The 19,438-nt window shown below is 47.0% G+C and overlaps 1 protein-coding gene across 1 annotated transcript in view; it reads left to right on the top strand.

Moving 5' to 3' along the window:
* Nucleotides 1–19,438, top strand: part of EPHB1 (EPH receptor B1) — a 407,554-nt gene that overhangs the window by 315,812 nt on the left and 72,304 nt on the right. Inside the window, exons 6-9 of the mRNA XM_036332515.1 lie at nucleotides 2,162–2,286; nucleotides 10,648–10,810; nucleotides 13,202–13,310; nucleotides 14,134–14,198. Of these exons, the coding sequence (XP_036188408.1) occupies nucleotides 2,162–2,286; nucleotides 10,648–10,810; nucleotides 13,202–13,310; nucleotides 14,134–14,198 (462 nt within the window). The remainder of the gene's footprint in view (nucleotides 1–2,161; nucleotides 2,287–10,647; nucleotides 10,811–13,201; nucleotides 13,311–14,133; nucleotides 14,199–19,438) is intronic.

Raw genomic sequence — 19,438 nt, 5'->3', positions numbered from 1 at the left:
GCCTCATGCCTGAAGAGAGATTTAGATAACATGAGCCCCATTTGGAAAACAGCCACCTCAAGTGGCAGCATATCCTGGGAGAAATGTTTATAGCATCCGGCCATTCTTTTCAGCAGAAAAGACTCGGGGGAGACCTAACTAGTTTCTGGAGCTATCTGACAAGCCATTCTGTGGAAAGGGAATATTGTATATTATTTCAGTTGGCAGAGCTGAGACCAGCGGGAAGAAGACAGATTTCAGATAAGGATAAGGAAGACTGCAAATTGGTGAGAGTTACCCAAGTTTGGAGCAACAGCACTAGAGGCAGTGAGCCTCCCATTGCTGGGGACAGAGTAGAGCTGAGTGGAGACTACTTGATAGGGAAACTGTAGGGGGATTCAGGACTTTATGACCTCAGGCCCTCCACAGAGCAGACACCAAGGTGGGATTGGATGTGCCGGAGATTGGGAAAATGGGGTGGAGGCCAGAGGAGGCTGGACTGAAGGTCTGAAGGCCTGATCCTTCTGAAGAAGAGAGGAAAGGAAGGAGGATTGGGTAGAAAGAGCCTTGGACTGTGTTTGTGTTATAAGGAAGCATTGGTAAGGCCAAAAGGGAGACTTTGAGTGAAAGTTGCCTACCCAAACAGTCAGGAATAGGACTATTTTAGCATCTCGGCCACTCCCAGTCATTGGCTGGGAGCAACCTGTGGGAAGCAGGGCTCTCTGGGAATGTGGTGATGGATTGCAGACCCAGCAGCTGGGGCCATTAGTTAATTATGCTCCCAGCAGTAGAAGCTCTGAGGGGCACATTTTCACGGCCAGCACAAGGTCCCTAGTGGGAACTGTGCAAAGTCCCAGGTAGACACTCTGATTTTAATGACTCATCACAACACTCTCACACTGTGCTCTCTTTATGGATCCCTGGACTGTGAGCATCTCAGAGCAAGTGCTCTGCATTGCCACCCTCTGCCCAGGGCCCATCATGTACAGGTGCTCACTGAGGGTTCAGCAAGTGGTGGAGAATACATCCTCACCCCTCACCCCTCAGCATCTGTGACCTGGTAGCCATGCTCCGTAATTGCAGGTCTTAGAGGGGAATCTGTTAACTTAAATCAAGGATAGTAAATGTCGGTCAGCCACAGTCCCCAGGGAAAACCTATAAAGTGGAGCTTGTGTGAAGAAACGACCTTCCTCGCTACAGAAGTGCCAGGACTAAACGGAACAGCCCCTGAGTGGAGCGCAGACTGAAGCCTCATCCATTACCCGCCTCTTCCCCTAGAAAGACAGCCCTCATTTGTTATTTCCAGACTGCTTTTATTTGACTTGCAACGTGTGAAAAATGTTGAATGGGGAAATAAATAACATTATTTCCAAACAGAGATTTCAGAATCACTTCACAGAGTTTGGAATTATTATCCTGTTTCCAAATGTTTGGTTTGTGTATTGTTTCCTCATTTATATGTGCGAGCTCTTTATTGCAAATGTCCTCATTTGAAAAACTCTGACAGAAGTCTGAGAGAACTCTGCTGTTGGTCTGTGCTCATGACTTTCTTGAGAGATGCCTCTTCTCTTTCTTTAGAAATGCGTCAAAATCATACATGCAGTCCCAGAAAAATGTTTGCTAGAATGTTCCTTTTTACTGCACAGCAATTCTGCACTGACCAGTTCCACTCCCTCACTATCCTCCCTTGCCTCCAGGTTCACTTCCCTGCAGTCACTCAGCTCATTACGGCAAGACTGAGTTTCCTTCAACACCTTCTGCTCAAAGCATTCCATTGCTCCTCTTGTCCTACTGGCTAAAGCCTAGGTGTGTGCTTGTTGTCATGCCTTCCCTAATTGGCTTCAGCTTACTCAGGCCACACTGTTTTTCCATGATTCCTCTGACCTCCTCTTGTTTTGGTCAAGTCTTTCTCCTTTTTAACTGGAAGACACCATGTCCATTCCACCCCCTGCCCTCACACACGTTATCCTGCCCTAAATTGTCACCTTACACTCCTTTGTTATTAAACTCCATTTATTCTGCAACACACACAGGAAGATCTTCAGATCCAGTTCAGCTGATGGGAAAGAAAGGGCAGGGTTCAAACCCAATGACATTTCTCTTCCTACTTATCTATGAAAGATGGCACTTCTCATGTAATTGAGGGTATGTTTATCTGCTCTGTCTCTTTCCCTCTCCACAGCCCCTTCCACTGTTCCTATCATGCACCAGGTCAGTGCCACCATGAGGAGCATCACCTTGTCATGGCCACAACCAGAGCAACCCAATGGCATCATCCTGGACTATGAAATCCGGTACTATGAGAAGGTGAGTCAGCTCAGCCTGCAGGCTTGCAAGTCCCAGGGCCAGCCCCTGCTGCATGGGTATTGCCCAGCTGAGAGCACAAGGAGTCAGGTTGGAGGAAGTCCTAAGGGAGGTAGCAATCTGGTAATTTAGGCCAGAGGCTCCCTGGGAGAGTTCCCAGGTCTTCTCTGGCAAAAGCCTCCAAAATCCAGGCACTTTCTGCACCAACTCAAGAGAGAACCTTCCAACCCACCACCCTGCTATCTGGACAGCTCACTGGGCTGGCATGTGCAGGACTAATCCCATTCCCCCAGTCATGTGAAGGTACTACAAAACTGCCAGGGGTCCCCTGAACTTTCTGAAGATTTTGTGGTTTTGTAGACTAGTTGTGTGTGTTTTTCAAAGTTTTTGATCAGGTACCTCACTATAAGATTGTTTACTTATAAATCATATGCATATACTACTGCACTTAAATACTTATGAAGATTTAAATATTTCAATGGAAATTTAAAAGAATGAGATAGAAATTAATAGGAATAGAAACTTATATAGTATCTTTCTTGACTGCTCTTTAGCAGCAGCTCCTGGGGGCTACAGCAGAGCTGTGCTGCCAAGGCAGGAAAATGGTGCCCTGCGGAGTTGTCCCTGGCCTATCTGTGGGAGAAGCAGGGACTTCCTCCCACCATCGTGAACTGCAACATTTGCAAACTCCCAGGAAAATGCAGTGCTTTCTATACTGACCTAACAGCACATCATTTGAAAATCACCAAATTCATTTATTTATTTGTTCAGCAATTTTTTTTTATTGAGGGCCTGCTATTTGACAGGTACTATTTTAGGCTATATTAGTGATCAAAACAAAGATTCCTCTCCTCAAGAGTCTTACTTTCCAATAAATGAGATAGACAGTGAACAATCCTATCTAATAAAAGAGTGATATGCAAATTGACCATCACTCCAACACACAAGATGGCCATTCCCATCAAAGATGGCTGCCCCATGTGGTCAAAGATGGCTGCCACAAGATGGCTGGCAAGGGAGGGCAGTTGTGGGCGATCAGGATCAGGCCAGCAGGGAAGGGCAGTTGGGAGGGACCAAGCCTGAAAGGGAGGGCAGTTGGGGGCAACCAGGCCAGCAGGGGAGGGCAGTTAGGAGCAATCCGGCCAGCAGGGGAGGGCAATTAGGGGTGACTGGACCTGCAGGGGAGGGCAGTTGGGGGAAACCAGGACTGCAGGGGAGGGCAGTTGGGGGAAACCAGGCCTGCAGGGGAGGGTAGTTGGGGGCGACCAGGCCAGCAGGGGAGGGCAGTTAGGAGCAATCGGGCCAGCAGGGGAGGGCAGTTCGGGGGGACCAGCCCTGCAGGGGAGGGCTGTTGGGGGGAACCAGGCCTGCAGGGGAGGGCAGTTAGGGGTGACCAGGCCAGCAGGGGAGGGCAGTTAGGGGTGACCAGGCCAGCAGGGGAGGGCAGTTAGGGGCAATCGGGCTGGCAGGGGAGCAGTTAGGCATAGATCAGGCTGGCAGGGGCGTGGTTAGGGGCAATCAGGCAGGCAGGCAGGCAAGCGGTTGGGAGCCAGCAGTCCTGGATTGTGAGAGGGATGTCCCAGATTGGAGAGTGTGCAGGCTGGGCTGAGGGAAACACCGCCCCCCCCTCCTGTGCACAAATTTTGTGCACCGTGCCTCTAGTGCAATGATGGTGAACCTATGACACGCGTGTCAGAGGTGACACGCGAACTCATTTTTTTGGTTGATTTTTCTTTGTTAAATGGCGTTTAAATATATAAAATAAATATCAAAAATATAAATCTTTGTTTTACTATGGTTTCAACTATCAAAAAATTTCTATATGTGACACAGCACCAGAGTTAAGTTAGGGTTTTTCAAAATGCTGACACGTCGAGCTCAAAAGGTTCGCCATCACTGCTCTAGTGAATAATAACAAATGAAATCTGATAGTATGTTAGAAAATGAGTATTGTAAAAGGAAAAAAAAAAACAAAAAACACCAAGCAAGGTAAATGGGATTAGTCAGATCAGGTTTGGGAGTGGTATCAGTTGCAGAAATAAATGGATGGTAAATGTAATCCTCTTGGAGAAGGTAAGTTCTAAGTGAAGCCCTGAAGGAAGTAAGAGTGTTGTGAAGCAGATATCTGGGGGATAGAGAGCTTGTGCAAAGGCCCTGAGGCAAGATCATGACTGGTGATTCAAGAGCAAGGAGACCAGCATGACTGGAGTGATGCGAGCAATGGGGAAATAGTAGACGGGAGAGAGCTATTCAGCGGAGGTGATAATCGTGGGCCTTAAGAACTTGAGCTTTCCCACTAAATGAGATGGGGATCCATAGCAGGGTTAGGAGCAGAGGAGACACAAAATCAGAAATGATCATTTAAGCTATTCTGTTGAAAATAGGCCTGCTAGATTGCAGTCATCTAAGACAAGGATGATGGTGGATTGAATCAGAGTGGAACCAGAAAGCTGATGAGACATAGTCAATTTCCAGATATACGAGCTAAAGACAGAGCCAACAAGATTTCCAACAGGTTGGATTTTGGATAAGGGAGGTTTCAGCCTAACCCACTGGAAGGATGTAACCACCAGTGACTGAGAAAGGGATCGCTGTGGGTAGAGCATGTTTGGGGTGAGGGAAGGGACAGAAGTTCAGCTCGATGTCTAAAATGCCTCTGGGATAGTCAGTGGAGATGAGGAGGAGGCAGCTAGATGTACAGGTCTGGAATTAGGAGAGAGGACCAGGTTAGAGATGTCCATTTGGACGTTGACCATATGTAGATGTATGAAAGCCTGGAGCCTGAGTGAGATTATCCAGTGGTTTAATGGAAACAAGATGGAGACCTGCAGCCCTCCAACATGGAGGCAGTGTTAGACAAGGGGTGCGACGGCACTGGGAAGCAGGAGGCCTAGCTTCCAGTGCCTTCCCTAACCAGCCAGCCATGCAGCTGCAGTCAAATTATTTAACCACCCTAGGTCACAGTTTTCACATTTGTAAAATGCTAGCAATTTACCCCCCGAAAGTGGACGGCCAGATGGATCACCAATCTATTCTGTGAGGAGGGATGCCCTTCAGCCATTAGAGCCGAGCTCGAAAAGCAAGGTGGGGATCAGACAGCATTTTATTCATTTAGAGAATGTTGGGCTATGTAGACAGTTCATTCAGAAAATTCAGTGAATTGGGTGTAAATTAAATCTAGATTTATAAGCAACTGTTATATCCATTCAGCTTTGAATTGGGGGTCCTTATTTGCTAGATATATTTTTTTAATCAGTTAATAAAGTAAATGTTGACTTTCCAAAATGTTTTGGACCAATCTGTTTGGACCAGTTGACCACATGACCTCATTTTGTCATCAAAGTTGACCTAACAGTTCAACAGCGTATCTTGTGAGGCCAGTATATGGTATGTCAGAGTCGCCAGTAAGGTTCCACCCATTCCCACACACATGAACTTGAGCCTTGTAGTTTCTATTGAGGGGGCGGGGGGGGGGAATCCTCCTTAGTATGCCCTTTTGGGTGCTAGGGGCTTCATTAACATTATGTCCTTTGTCCCGCACAACTCAATGTAGTAAATATTAGCATCATTGATATGAGTAAAAAAAACAACAACAATTGTACAGAGAAGTTTTTAAAACCAAAACCAAATAAAACTCATCCATAGTCACATAGCTAGGGAGTGAGCCCACAGCCTAGGTTATTTGCCTTCAAGCCAGTGGCGGTGCTGGGAAGGGGCTGAATGCGTGGGAGACCACCTGCCCCCTTCCTCATCTGCTGTGCTAAGAACAGTCACCCTTGGGGAAAGGGGGAGAAGGCTTAAGGACAGGTTGAGAACTGAAACCATTTTGCCTGTGTCCCTTGGCTCCTCATTCCCCACCCACGTCTAGGCTCCTCTACTGCCATTCCCTTCACATGCTTCCTGCTCCCTTGAAAAACAGTAATTAACCTCCACTTCTGATGTTTTGAAGGAAGCTTATTCTCCCATTTCAGGCCATGTCCCTACTTCTCAGTAATTTATACTAATTATTAACAGACACACATGCACAGCAGCTCAGTGCCTGAGGCAGCTTCCACACCTCATTGAAGCATATTATTGTCCACACTCCAGAGAATAGAATGCTTTTCTTGGGAACACAGAAGATTCTTTGCCAAAGCGTTGATTACTATAGAACTTATAAAGTGCTTGTCTATAAAATTGTTACATTGCCTTGACCATTCCTAATATGACTTAAGAAAAGACATAACCTTGCAAGGGTATTTTGGAATAGCCACAATGACAATAATTCATCTTTATGGAGTGCCCATTATGTGTCAGATTTTCACAGATATATTAGTTCTGACCCTTAAAAGAAAGATTCTTGAACGTCAGGTATAGTCCATTTATAGATGCACAGAACTAAGTCACAGAAAGGTTAAATGACTTACCCATGACCACACAGGTCACAGCTAGGGAGTCACAGAACCAGAACTATCGACATTTTTATTATATTTCAATGTATTTCTGATGCAATCATGTTGATGCTGAGGATCTCATAGTTTGTGTGGCTCCTGAAATAAAAGATTGTATCTTAATTTTAAACCCAAATACTTGTAACCAGAATTATTTGCCTACCTGCTCCACAAGGTCATGAAATCCTGGTCTTCAGAAGATACAAACACAAATAGAACTCAAACCAGTAGGTGTCCCGAATTCAGTCCCAAAAAACAAACCCACCATTCCTCCATCCTATGCCACTTCTTCTAAACTAGGAGTCAGCAAAATTTTTCTGCAAAGGACCAGGTAGTAAATATTTTAGGCTTATGGTCCATAGAGTCTCTCTCCCAACTACTCAACTCTGCCTTTGTAAAGCAAAAAAGCAGCCATAGGAATATGTCAATAGATGGGCGTGGTTGGGTTTTAATAGAACTTTATTTATAACACCAGATAGCTGGCTGTGAGCTGTAGTTTTCCAGCCCCTGAAAACCCTCCCTGGTTCTCCAGCCCCACATTGCACTCTTGGCTTGTGCTTGCGACACCTTCCAATCTCAGCCCTGTGAATGGAATCTGAGGCTTTCGCCTCTTCCAACAGCTCATTAATAGAGAGCTCAAAAGCCATCGAGCTGATGACACTCCCAGAGGCTCTCCCATGTTCATCTCTGTCTCCATTTTAATATATTTCCATTCATCATTCTCTCTTGTTTACTGTCTTGTAGCGCTTTTCACTCCTGGTGTCAGCGCTTGTAGGCAAACCATCGGAGAAACATCTTCGTCCGCTCTCAGCTGTCTCAATGATGAAGCATTTAGGCATTTACTCACATTTCCTACTAACTTTCTATGTCAGAACGGGGTGGTTCAGTCCTTGGGAGTTTCTACCCTGCAAATTTTAGGATCATTTTCTCATAGAAACTCTTTTAGGCCTTGGCAATATCTTGTGCTCAATCGATTATTTCAAATAACTGGCCTCAAGTATGCTATTTATTCATTCATTTAGCACTGAATAGTTGAGCACCCGAGGGTGCCAGCCCTGTGCTACGTGTTAGGGATGGAGAAATAAGGGAGACATGGTGTCTGCCCCCAATAGCTGCAGCCTCTATCTCCCCCATACTTATAAAAAACCAGTCATAAGTGACAAAAAAAAGCAACCTTGCCCTTCACTCTAATTCATTTGCCTGAAGTTGATTAATGGTTTTGAAGGGAACAAAGATGGTACTCAATTTAACCACTGAATGTATGGACTATAAAATGATAATAGGTTAATGTTTTGTCCTCAAAATTCAAATCTCAATACACTACAACACATTTTTTTTTTACAACACTTTTTTTTTTTTCAGCAAAATAGCTGCCCGGTCAATGCTTATTTCAAGCAGCACATACTTCCATAGTTTCCAGTAAAACCAGAGAATTTAGGAAGCCCCCTGGATTTATAGCAATGAGAGTTTGCCTTAACTTGCAAGGTGATGTGACTTTCATAGTTTCAGATTTCAAATCTCTAGTGTATCAATAGACAACAAAGACCAAAGATCTAAATGACATCCCTTATGCAGTGGGCAGCCTTCTTTCTGCTGGATCTCTGGTTGGTGGAAGTGGAGGTGGTGGAGGTGATGGTGGTGGTGGTGGTGGAGAATCCACCTGCTTTTTAAAGTAGATCAAATGGCAGATGGATAGTCCTTCCCCAAGCAGTCTCTCCCAGGCTCCAATGGATAGCTCTTCTTTTAGGGTACACATGGGCCTCCGTAACTTGCAACTCTGTTGGTCCTTTACAACTGCGTCCAAAGCATTCATCACCATCCTCAGGCCACCTACACTCCAGATATGCCCCAGTCACTTGCAGGTTCCTGAACTCCTTTAAGCTTTGTTTTTGCATGTTTTATTCTATTCTCATGGGATATTCTATTCAGTGCTCCCTCCCCACATTAATCCATGTGGCTAATTTCTTTCATCCTTCAGAACTCAACTCATATCACCTTCTCGGAGCCCCTCCCAACCTTCTTATTAGTCTGGGCTAAGTGACCCTCTGCTGTTACCCAACAGCTCCCTAAGTTGCCCTCTGCCAAGGCACTCGGCCAACACTGTTGTCATCATCTGTTTACTTTCTGGTCCAGCCCCACCAGATGTTGTCTTCCCAGAGGAGAGGACCATGCCTTGGTACCTGCAGCCCACATATGGCACCCAGCATATGATAGTGGGTCATAACTGTGACTGCCTGGCCAAATGAATGAATGAATGAACACACATCAGGCCACCTTTGACTTTGTGAAGTAGACTTTTACAAATTTTAAGACAATGGTCATTTCTAATCATTGTATTGTATTCTTCTGTCCGGGCTGTGTTCCCCAAGTTTTATCTGTCATTAGACTGAAGATGTGGCTGACAGGTCTCTCGTCATTAACATTCCCCTCATTTGTCACCATGCCTTCAGAACTGTTGTGCCTAGAACTTGTCACAGAACCCCAGTCCTGCATATGGGACTTGGGTCCTCCTCCCAGGAACTCAAGTTCTTCATTTTCACTGATGTCCCCATTTTGCTCTAAGATTAATGGTGCAGACAGGGACAGGCTCAGACTTCAAACTCTTGCTCCTGTGCACGTAGAACGAAGTCATAGTCTCCATCATGCTCATCTGGAGATGATCAGAGAGCAGGCTGGTGTATCCAAAGTACTGAGGGCAATGGAAAATGATGAAAAACAGCAATGAGGAAGGCTTGTGGGCTAGAGTCATGAGAGAAGCCTTCCTAGAAGAAAAGGCGTTGGCAGGTGGAGGCCCAAGGGATCTGGAGGGCACGGGGCAGCCCTGCACAGAGGCATTGCAGACTGGGAAAACAAAGGCCTGGTGGCCAGGGCGTGGTCCTTGTAGAGGCAGCAAGGTGTCAATTTAGGGGCATATGAGAGATTAGAGTTCATTATGAGGGGCTTGTAAACCTAGATTTAGGAGTTTTGCTTTTATCTGATAATAGTTTTAGGGAAGGTAAGAGATCTTTAGGAAAGAAATTTGGATTTTGTGGGGAGGGTTTGGCAGAAAAGATGGAAAGCTACAAAATCCAAGCATAAATCAAATGTTACATAAGATCAGCCACAAATAGAGGAAGCAACTCTTTTAGGGCACTCATGATGGGCAGAGAAGCCAGAGGATGAGGAACACAAGCAACATCTGTGCAAACCAGAGGGTACGTGTACAGATAACAGGAGCTGTGAAGGACAGGGCAGAAGGAGTTGGAGAAAATGACAGACGAGGGCAGGGCTAACCCCTGATGAGGACACAGGGGCTGCTTTCTATGGAAAAGGGACATGCCTTCCCTGGAAGATGGTGGAGAGAGAACTGGAGGATAGGGACCCAGACCGACATGGGTCAAGGCAGAAGCAGGTGTGGAAGCTCCTCCAGCCTGGTCTCAGCCTCTTCAGCAGAGTGGGAAGTACTTGAGGGAACATACAGAGTGATCCTGAGCAGCCATTGTGAGGAGTGATCAGGGAGATCCTGAGTGAGGATAGAACAGAAAACATCTCAGCAGAATCAAAACAAAGAGAGGCAGGCATAGGGTGGCCCAGTGTGTCCAGTGAGCTCCTGCTGAGGTAGAGACTAGATAGGGTTTCACAAAGATGGTTGTGCTTTATTATTCTATCTCTGAACCCTGGAAAGGGGAGGAGTAGAAAATGACCCGGAGCCTCAAGCCAGGCCCTGAGAGCTCAGCATTTGCTCTGTAGCTACTCCATGGTCCAGAGCCAATTCTTTATTCCCTCAGTCCAGGACAGCCTGTCCCCATTCAGAGGGATGGCCTGGGGCTGGTGACAACTTCTAGCAGATCAGCAAAACCAAGAACTGGTGGAGCTTGGGTGCTCCAGGGTGGAGTGGGCTGGGGGTGCTGCACTCAGGAACAGGCCACTGACCAATACCCTTGCTCTTTTTCAGGAACACAATGAGTTCAACTCTTCCATGGCCAGGAGCCAAACCAACACAGCTCGGATCGACGGTCTGCGGCCAGGCATGGTGTACGTGGTGCAGGTGCGCGCCCGCACCGTGGCTGGCTATGGCAAGTTCAGCGGCAAGATGTGCTTCCAGACTCTGACGGATGGTAAGGGATGGGCCAGTGACCTGGCAGAGGGGGAGCAGTTCAGGGAGGAGAAGAAGCCCCACCCCAAAAAAAGCTGCACTCGCAGCCAAGAGGCCAACCTCTACCTGCATTGCAGTGGAATTCCCTTAGAAGGATTTGCCTCCCAATACGCTGAATAGGGCGACATCTGTCTGAAATCCAGTCCATTTCTGTCCAACATCTGATGACTTGCCTTTGAAGAGTCTCTGAACAACATAGTCACTGCATGTGGTCCTACAAGGGCACAGCAGTGAGACCCACACTGGTCAGTGTGCCCTCCAGCCTTTGGATCAGGGCCCAGATGCCTGTCACTCCCACTTCACTCTGTTCTTGGGGGCTGGGAACTGAGCTCACAGCCTCATGTCATGAGCCCAGGTCTGCAGGAAGGAATGGTGAGACTAAATGTGAGGTGTGGCAGTCCTATGAACTCAGCATCTCAAAATATGTGAGGCAACTTCATATGTGGCCCCAGTAGGTCCTGCTCAGGCATCTTCCCACTGTTTTCCAAACTGTCCCAAGGCCAGAAAGTCTGTCACTAAAAATACTTCCACTTTTCGGTTTTATTCATTCCCTATTATAATGGTTTCTCCCACTCCTCTGAGACCACCCCCTTTAACACTTATGTAAAAGAGATTTCCCTGTAGCCTGAACATTGAGCCTGGGTGTGACTGCTTGGTTGTTCACTCACCATTTTCTTAGCTAGCCATTTACCATAGTGTAAATATTCGTTTATCTATATGTTATCTACATATCTATCTACATTTATGTATTCATTTATGAGCTATTTCCTGATAGTTTTCCAAATGTCAGTCTATTCGCAGCCTCCCAAACTGAAAGCCTTTCATTTTTCCTTTATTACTTAAATTACATAGAAAGCAGGCTGCCCTTACATAACATTTTATTTTAGGCCAGTACTCTTCAGCGAGGCACTTGACATTGCTTGAGGCTTTCTAATGACACATTATATTTTTGACAATTTAAAAATTCACCAGGAAGATTTAAAAATCAGATGATCTCATATAAAAATCATAATATTCATTTTCTTGGGAACAGTTGTAAGGGGAGCCAGTGCTGGTGGCGTCCCCGTGTGAGGCACTGCTGCCCCATGGGTGCCCACCACTTCCCAGTCATGTATTCCTGGGAGCTCTAGTGGGGGCTCTCTGGCGCCTGTAGGATTGGGAGTTTGCAATCCATTTGGAGTTTATTTTAGATGAATTTTCAGTCATATTTTAGGATGGTGAGATGGGGTTGGAAGGCGAGCCTGTTCATTCGGATTAATGATGCGGCCGGAGTGAAAGGAACACAGGCTGTCTTCTTTTCCTTTAGGACTCTGTCCCCCTTTTGCACCTCACTTACCATCTAGATTTATGGGCACTTTGGCATCAGGAGGTACACAGGATTAAAAGCCCAAAACTCAAAATGATCTGAGCACTGGTCTCTTGGCAATCCTGCTAGACAAATCAAGAAGTAACAGATTTCTCCCAAGAAGGCTATTCCTTTTACATTGGCAGTTAAGTTTTGTAAACCCAAGAGGGGCTAGATATAAGAGAGTTCTGGTAAGTGGCCAAATTCGAGGGTATTAATCTTAATGACGGAGGTTCACACATCGGTAGTAATTACGCTCACGGCAGTTTTGGGCCCCAACGGCAGCGCAAAGGTGAGTCTGAAGGTTGATCAGAGAAGGGTCATTGGGGCAGGAGGACCTGTGGGAAGGTCATTTTGCTTTATGGTGTTTTTAATGTATAAAGACGTTGTTATGGACTCCTCACTGTGGTTCTTTGCATTTTTTTTTTGGCCAAATTAACTTCTTAAAAGCATGCATGTTACAAAAAGCTCTCAACAGAGGGAAATGGAAACTCTACCTTCAGTGTTTAACATTGATTTTTAGAGAGCGGGAGGATTTGAGAACAACATCCTTGACTTCAGCAGTCTGTCTCCACCACAGACTTGAAGGCTGGTTCTCAAACATTGGGGAGCATAAGAATCACCCAGGGTGTTTGGTAAACATGCAGATACCCTGCTCTTCACCCAGAGGTTCTGATTTCAGAGATCTGAGTAGGGGCCCAGAAATAGTCATATTTAACAATTGGGCTTAAGATATTCTGATACAGAGCATGGAGAACCTCAGTTCAAAAGGTATTGTCATTAAGGTTGCCCAATAAAACCAAGAATGGCCAGTTAAATTTGAATTTCAAATAAACAATGAATAATGTTTGGGGCCTACTTAAATACTCACTTTTCTCACACACACACACACACACACACACACACACACACACACACGTGTATATATCTTGTCTTTGGATCATACATTGAGTACCAGCTGTATGCAAAGGGCACATGGGAAGATTCTAATGCCTCTTTCTTACCTAGCTGATTACAAGTCTGAGCTGAGGGAGCAGCTGCCCCTGATTGCTGGCTCGGCGGCGGCCGGGGTTGTGTTTGTCGTGTCCTTGGTGGCCATCTCCATCGTCTGTAGCAGGTAGGCCCTCCCCTCCTGGCCCTGACTGCTCTCCTTGGACCCAGGAAGCCCCACATTCAGACCCCTCCAAGGTCATGCAGACTGGACAGGGCCTGACCATTCAACAGACACACCTCCACTCTCCCAATCATCACTCCATGTCAATCCCACAGGCAGCCTGGATCTCCAGATTGTTCTCTCTGTGCCTGGGATAAAATCCTCTGTAAGAGCTGGGCAATGCTATGGATCAACCCATCCACCCTCAAGCTCCATTTTAGACAAGACTCTTAGCGCCCCCCGCACACAACAGTTTTTCGGAGTGACAGTTGCAAAATTGCATTTGACCCACTGGAGCATCCCAGCGTGTGCCTCAGCCCATCCTCTGGTTAAAGAGCCAAAAGCCTTGGTGGAAGGCATAAGGCAGCAGGCAGGAAGGGAGCCAAGGAGGAAAAGAGGAACTCCAAGTTCTGCAGAAGGGCTGGCCCTGAAGGCCTTGTGAATTTTTAATACTGTTGCTACTGCCTTCGGTGGTTAGCCTAGATTCTGCTGGGCAAAGGCCTATAGTGCTGCAGTGCAGCCAGAGCACTAACGGCATCCTCAGGAGTCTGCCCACGCTCTGAAGGGGACCCACGGCTCTGCCCGGCCTCTAGACTTGAAAGCAGACCCATCTGCCCACAGTGGTGGTCAAGCTAGAGCGCTGGCCATGAGAAGAGCTACACCTAAGCTGAGAGAAGCAGTTCCCCATCCCAGTAGATTCCTGGGTGAGCCCCCACTGAGACAGGAGGCCTGGAAGAAGGTCCTGGAGCAGAGAGGCTCAGAGAGCTCTTCTTCCTTGTGTCCACAGGAAACGGGCTTACAGCAAAGAGGCTGTGTACAGTGACAAGCTGCAGCATTACAGCACGGGCCGAGGTGAGTAGAAAGCAGACACCCACTGATCCCTGGAGAACCACTGAGTGGAGCAGGCGAGTGCTTGGAGAGCTCCTTATAGCCAGACTGGCCGGTCCCCACCACAGCCCCTCCCAGCGCCCAGCGGCCCAGCACCGCCTCTCTTTGCAGGTCCTCAGGGACCACAGGCTGCCGCCCTGTCTGCTGGTCTGCTGTTTGCCCATTGTGGGCACTCATTGGATGCCTGGCAAGCAGATTATCTTTTGCATTGATAAGCCCATATAGGACAAGGAGTGCAGGGAAAGATTGGGTTTAGCAAGTCAATGAATCCTGAAGTCAGACACAGTGGCGAAAGATGGAGGGTTCCCTATTAACATCTTCCCCCTTATCTAATCCAGCGGAGCTGCTGGGGAATGAGTTAACCAAATTCACAGATAAGCCAGGGAACATGAATGTAGGGAATTAAAAGATAGCAGAGCCCAAGAGGCTGAAGTGTTGGAATATCTCCCAAGTATTTTCTTTTTAAAAGTACCTTAAAAGTTTTCTTCACTCATTATCTTTTTTTAAATATATGTGTGTGTGTGTGTGTGTGTATGATTTTTATAACTAAAACTGCTTCTCAGAAATGTGCAACATGAAGTCTTATGTCAGAATTATTCTTTTATCTGTGTGATTACAACATTGCGGAGTCTGAAAATGTCCCACTGGGTCAGCCGGGCCACCTTCCCTCCTCCAGAAAATGGTGTCCTTAATCCTTACAGTGGACACGTTCTGTTTCTAAATAACTCCTTTTAAATTCCACGGATGCCCTCCGCAATCTGTCCCAGCACTTTGTGCTGCGCTGCCCAGGCTTCTTCTGTAAGCCTCCTCTCACCTAACACCCTCTATGGAAGTGTAAGCTCTTTTCTCCCTGTTCACACAGCCGTGAACATGGAAAACAGGCCTTATCTACACACACACACACACACACACACACACACTCACACTCACACTCACACTGAGCATGCCTTCAATGGGCAGTTCTGGGAGCAAAAATGGGCTCAAAGGCGAAAGTTCTCAGGGATCAAACTCATCTCTTCACAAGGTTATGTCTCCAGGACAACCACACAGCAGCTTCGCCATGAAGGAGCTCATGTTCGAGCATGGCCAGCGCTGGCTTGGGTCGTACAGTGGCCACTCGATAGATTCGATCTCGTTTTCCAGGGGCTTTCCATCTAAGACCAAGAAATTGCCAAGGGTTTGTAGAGGACCAAGCCCCAGGCAGCTGGGCTGCTGCTCCAATAGTCATGGTTGGGAGGGAGGCGTGGGCTCGGCTGGCTCAGAGGCACTGTGGTTCCACAGTGGTCCAGGCAGCCCCACATCAACAGTATAAACCAGGGGAGGGGATTCAATAGAGTGGCTTCTCTCTAAATTCACAGACACTGCTCCTGAAAATCTCAGAGTCCTGTTTACCACCACCCTCCCCTTTCCCCATTCCAGGCTACCTTGGGCCTCCATTTTAACCAGATGTCACTAGTTTTAGAGGGGAAAACCCTATTGTGTTCTCTCCTTTCCTGCAGCCTGACTCTCTACCTCACTGCAAAATCTGCAGATGCTTTTACTGATATTAACCTGTGCATTAACTGCTGACATTGATTGTATCTATGATTCTCAGGTGAAGGTGCCCCCTCTAGGGTGCACCAGAATTACCTGCCCGCCTCCTAGCCTCTGCCTCAGGGTTCTGACATGCCCCCACCCAATGTTCTCTGCTCTTTGTTGCATTGAGAGCCACTGTAAAGTCCATTTCAGATTTAGCATCCTGCTCACTCTTCAGATGATACATGTAGAGATGGCCATGGGGACACAAAATTGGGAATATCATTTTGAAGACTAGAGATGGCCAAAGGTGAGAATGGGTTGCCCTAGGAGGGAGCTTCCGTTTTAAAGGCATGCAAGTTAAGCCTTGTTATTGCTCCTTGGGTGGGGTACAGAGGGTCCCCAATCACCAAGTTGGGGTACTGCTTGGTGCCTTTTTGGGCACTGGAACCTGAGATCTGGCCATTCTCCTGCTCTGGAGGGACCAGCTCTGATGGGCCACCACATGGTGCCGAAGTGCACAAAGGTGCTCCCCAAGTGCTCACAGCCCTCCTCTGGGGGATTGTGTCACATCTAATGCCCACAGCTTCCGTGGTTCGCAGGGTCCACAGAAAATTCAAAACCAGTCCACAGTAATCGTGGCCCTGATGCACCCAGTGGGGTCAGCCGAAGACACAGTGTTGACAAGCTGCACAGTCACCATCCCTGGGACTCGGGGTGGACACAGAGTTCTTTGTGGACCAGAGTCCACGTCCTCGGCTGCCTTAGAAGTCTGTCTTCTTTTTAATTCAGTTCACCTTTTAGAAATGTCCTTCCCTCTATTCATAACTTTTCTCTTTTTATCCAGTGCCTGCAACCTGGCTCTTCTGTTCCCAGTTCTCTAAACTCATAGTCTCATACACTGAGTTGCATTAGTGCATTTTCTCCTATGGACCTCGGTCCCTCTGACTGAAGCTATTACTGTTGGAGCATCACAGTGTGAGGGCTGTAGAGCTGAGGGAAGAGTCAGCACATGTATAACGGAAGAGGAAACGAGTCTCAGAGGGAGGATGGGCCTGGCCCAAGACAGGGCAGGGGTAGGAATGATTAGTTACGGAAAGCCTGCTCTGCTCCTTTATTCTGGTAACTCCCTTCAAATCATCTAACCCTGACACCCACTCCAGGACTTAGGCACTAATCTAGGGAGGTAAGCGACTTACCCAGGTCACAGGGCTCATAGGTGGCAGAAGTGGACTGCACACCCTCTATGTCTGGCTGCAGAGCCCATGATCTTCCCATGTTGCAGTGGCTCAAGGTGCCAGGTAGTCAGGAGCAGGTGAGAATGGGGTGAGGACTAATTCAAGGTATCCTGGTTGGTGGTTTGTTACATCCCTCTCCTGCCCCCGCCGGGACCCAATGTAGGAGGCAGAAAGGTCCATAAAGTGTGATGTGAATGTGTCTATACCTGGACCATCCATGTGCCCGTGCCTCCCTGTGGGATGTGACAGCAACCTGGAGTTCTGAGGGCTTCCTGCCCTGGGAGTGATAGAACACCTGCAGGAGCACCCCAGCCTCATTCATCAGTGCCCGAGAGGGCCCTGCCTCTCTTCCCTGCAGGCAGGACATGTGGCACCATAGCCCTGCCCTCCCAGACCTGCCTTCCAGGATGATGTGAAAGCTAAGAGAGACACCATATAAATGGCTGCAAGTGGAACACCTTCTCTAGTGCAATGCGATGTGGCAGATCTGGTCAGTCTGAGAACACAGTGCTCTCTGGGACACTGGTTTATGCCCATCCTCTGATAGACATGACAGGCATATGAAAGGGGGATTTGGGTGAAAGAGACTACAGGGAAGGCAAAGAGGAGCCAGATGGCAGGGACTCGATAAAAAGAGAACAGTTATGAATAAAGGGGAAAGGCATTTATAAAAGGTAAACTGAATTACAAAGAAGACAGACTTCTAAGGCAGCCGAGGGAAGGGAAAGTGTGCTGGATATGGTGCTGGTTGCTTGGATGGTAGCACCCAGGATCCCGAGGTCCATGTTTAAGGATGGGTGGGTGGAGCTGTGGGTTTCCCATGTCCAAGAAGAGGCAGATACATGGTGTGACCTCATGGTTTATGCAGGCCATTCTCAGGAGGCGTTGGTTGGCTAATTAAAAACTGCCTGGACAGGATGACCCAGGTTGGCCAAGGTGGGCGTAGGAACCCATCTTAAAAATGTTCCATTGATTCTACATTTGGAAAACATTACTAGGTACTTACGGGGCTTAGGTAACCACACGCTTGACACCTCGCTGATTTCTGAGTTGGATGGAGTGTGTAAGGTTAGGAAAGAGGAATCCATATAAAGGCTTGGTAAGGGGTCAAGGGCTTTCCAAAAGCAGCCCTAACAGAACCATCTCTTGTGTTGCAGGCAACAGCAGATATAATCACAGAGCTAATATTATTAAGCTTTGAGAAAAACGGAAACAAGTAGGGTATGTGCCCAAAGGTTGTAGACTGGCCAACACTCTCATTGTCACATGGGGCAAGAGGGCAGAGCACTGAGATTACAGAACAGAAGGGCGAGCTTGATCCCTGCCAAATCTTGAAGAGGCTGGAGCAGATGGGCTCTGGGCATTAAAAACTGAATTCTGTGATCATCAGGAACCATCACAGGATTATTAAGAAAAAATAATGGGGCCCTCATCTCATTTACTGGGGTTACACAGTTAGTAAATTCAAGAGAAATTGAAGTTTATTTTGGCAAAAATATTTGATTATCTCTAAGGGAAAGCATTGTAAAGTGGGCACAGAGCTTGTCTTCGTGCCGAAAGAAAGTGGGTTAGTGACTGTCAGCCAGGCAGGAAGGCACCTGTTGTATTCTAGTCCTTGTCCAATTCAATCTCTTGTTTGTTTGAGTGTTTTTTAAATTCATGAGTCAGGTGCAGGCCTAGGGATTCTTATCAAGTTTGTAGGTAACAGTTGGAGAGCATAGCTAACACCGTAGAAGACAGAATCAAAATTCAGAACTATCCGTCAGCATTGAATGCTAATTCGAAATCTGCGAGTTGAAATGTTGGAGGGATAAATCTAGAGTCTAGTGTTTGGGTTAAAACAAAAAGGAAGCTGTGTGAAAAAGGAGGAGACCTGGCTTGCTATTTTTGTGGGGAAAATGTCAGTATTTAGTTGACCACATGATTAATATGAGTGATATGTAGTTGATTTAAAAAGAAGCCAAGTGCTGTTACTGATGCAGAATAATACTGTTCTCTAATTTTTTAATTGATTTTATTTATTTTTTTCCTCTCCTTTTTTTTTTCAGAGAGAGAGGGAGGGTGGGAAAGAGAGAGAGGTTGCCTCCTGCATGCACACATCCCGACCGGGGATCAAACCCACAACCTGGGAATGTGCCCCGACTGGGAATCGAACCCTGCCACCTTTTGGTGAATGATGCGCCAACCAACTGAGGCTCACAGTCCAGGGCCTCATCTCCAATTTCGAGCACTTACTGTAATAAGTACTTTACATCATAGCTAATTTAAGCTTCATAACTGCACCCTGAGGTGCATTTTGCATGTGAAGAAACAGAGCCTCAGAAAGGACAAGTAACCTGTCCAGAGTCTTAGAATTAGTGCTTTATAAAGCAAAGTTTTAAACTCAGGTCTGTCTGGCACTGCAGTCCCCATGGAAGTTCAGATCAGAGGGGGTGATGCACAGACCTGCTG

The sequence above is a fragment of the Myotis myotis genome, unplaced genomic scaffold (assembly GCF_014108235.1).
Source record: "Myotis myotis isolate mMyoMyo1 unplaced genomic scaffold, mMyoMyo1.p scaffold_m19_p_13, whole genome shotgun sequence".
In the NCBI taxonomy this organism is placed as follows: domain Eukaryota; kingdom Metazoa; phylum Chordata; class Mammalia; order Chiroptera; family Vespertilionidae; genus Myotis; species Myotis myotis.
Note: the sequence above shows the minus strand (reverse complement) of the source record. Positions and strands in the feature narration are given on the sequence as shown.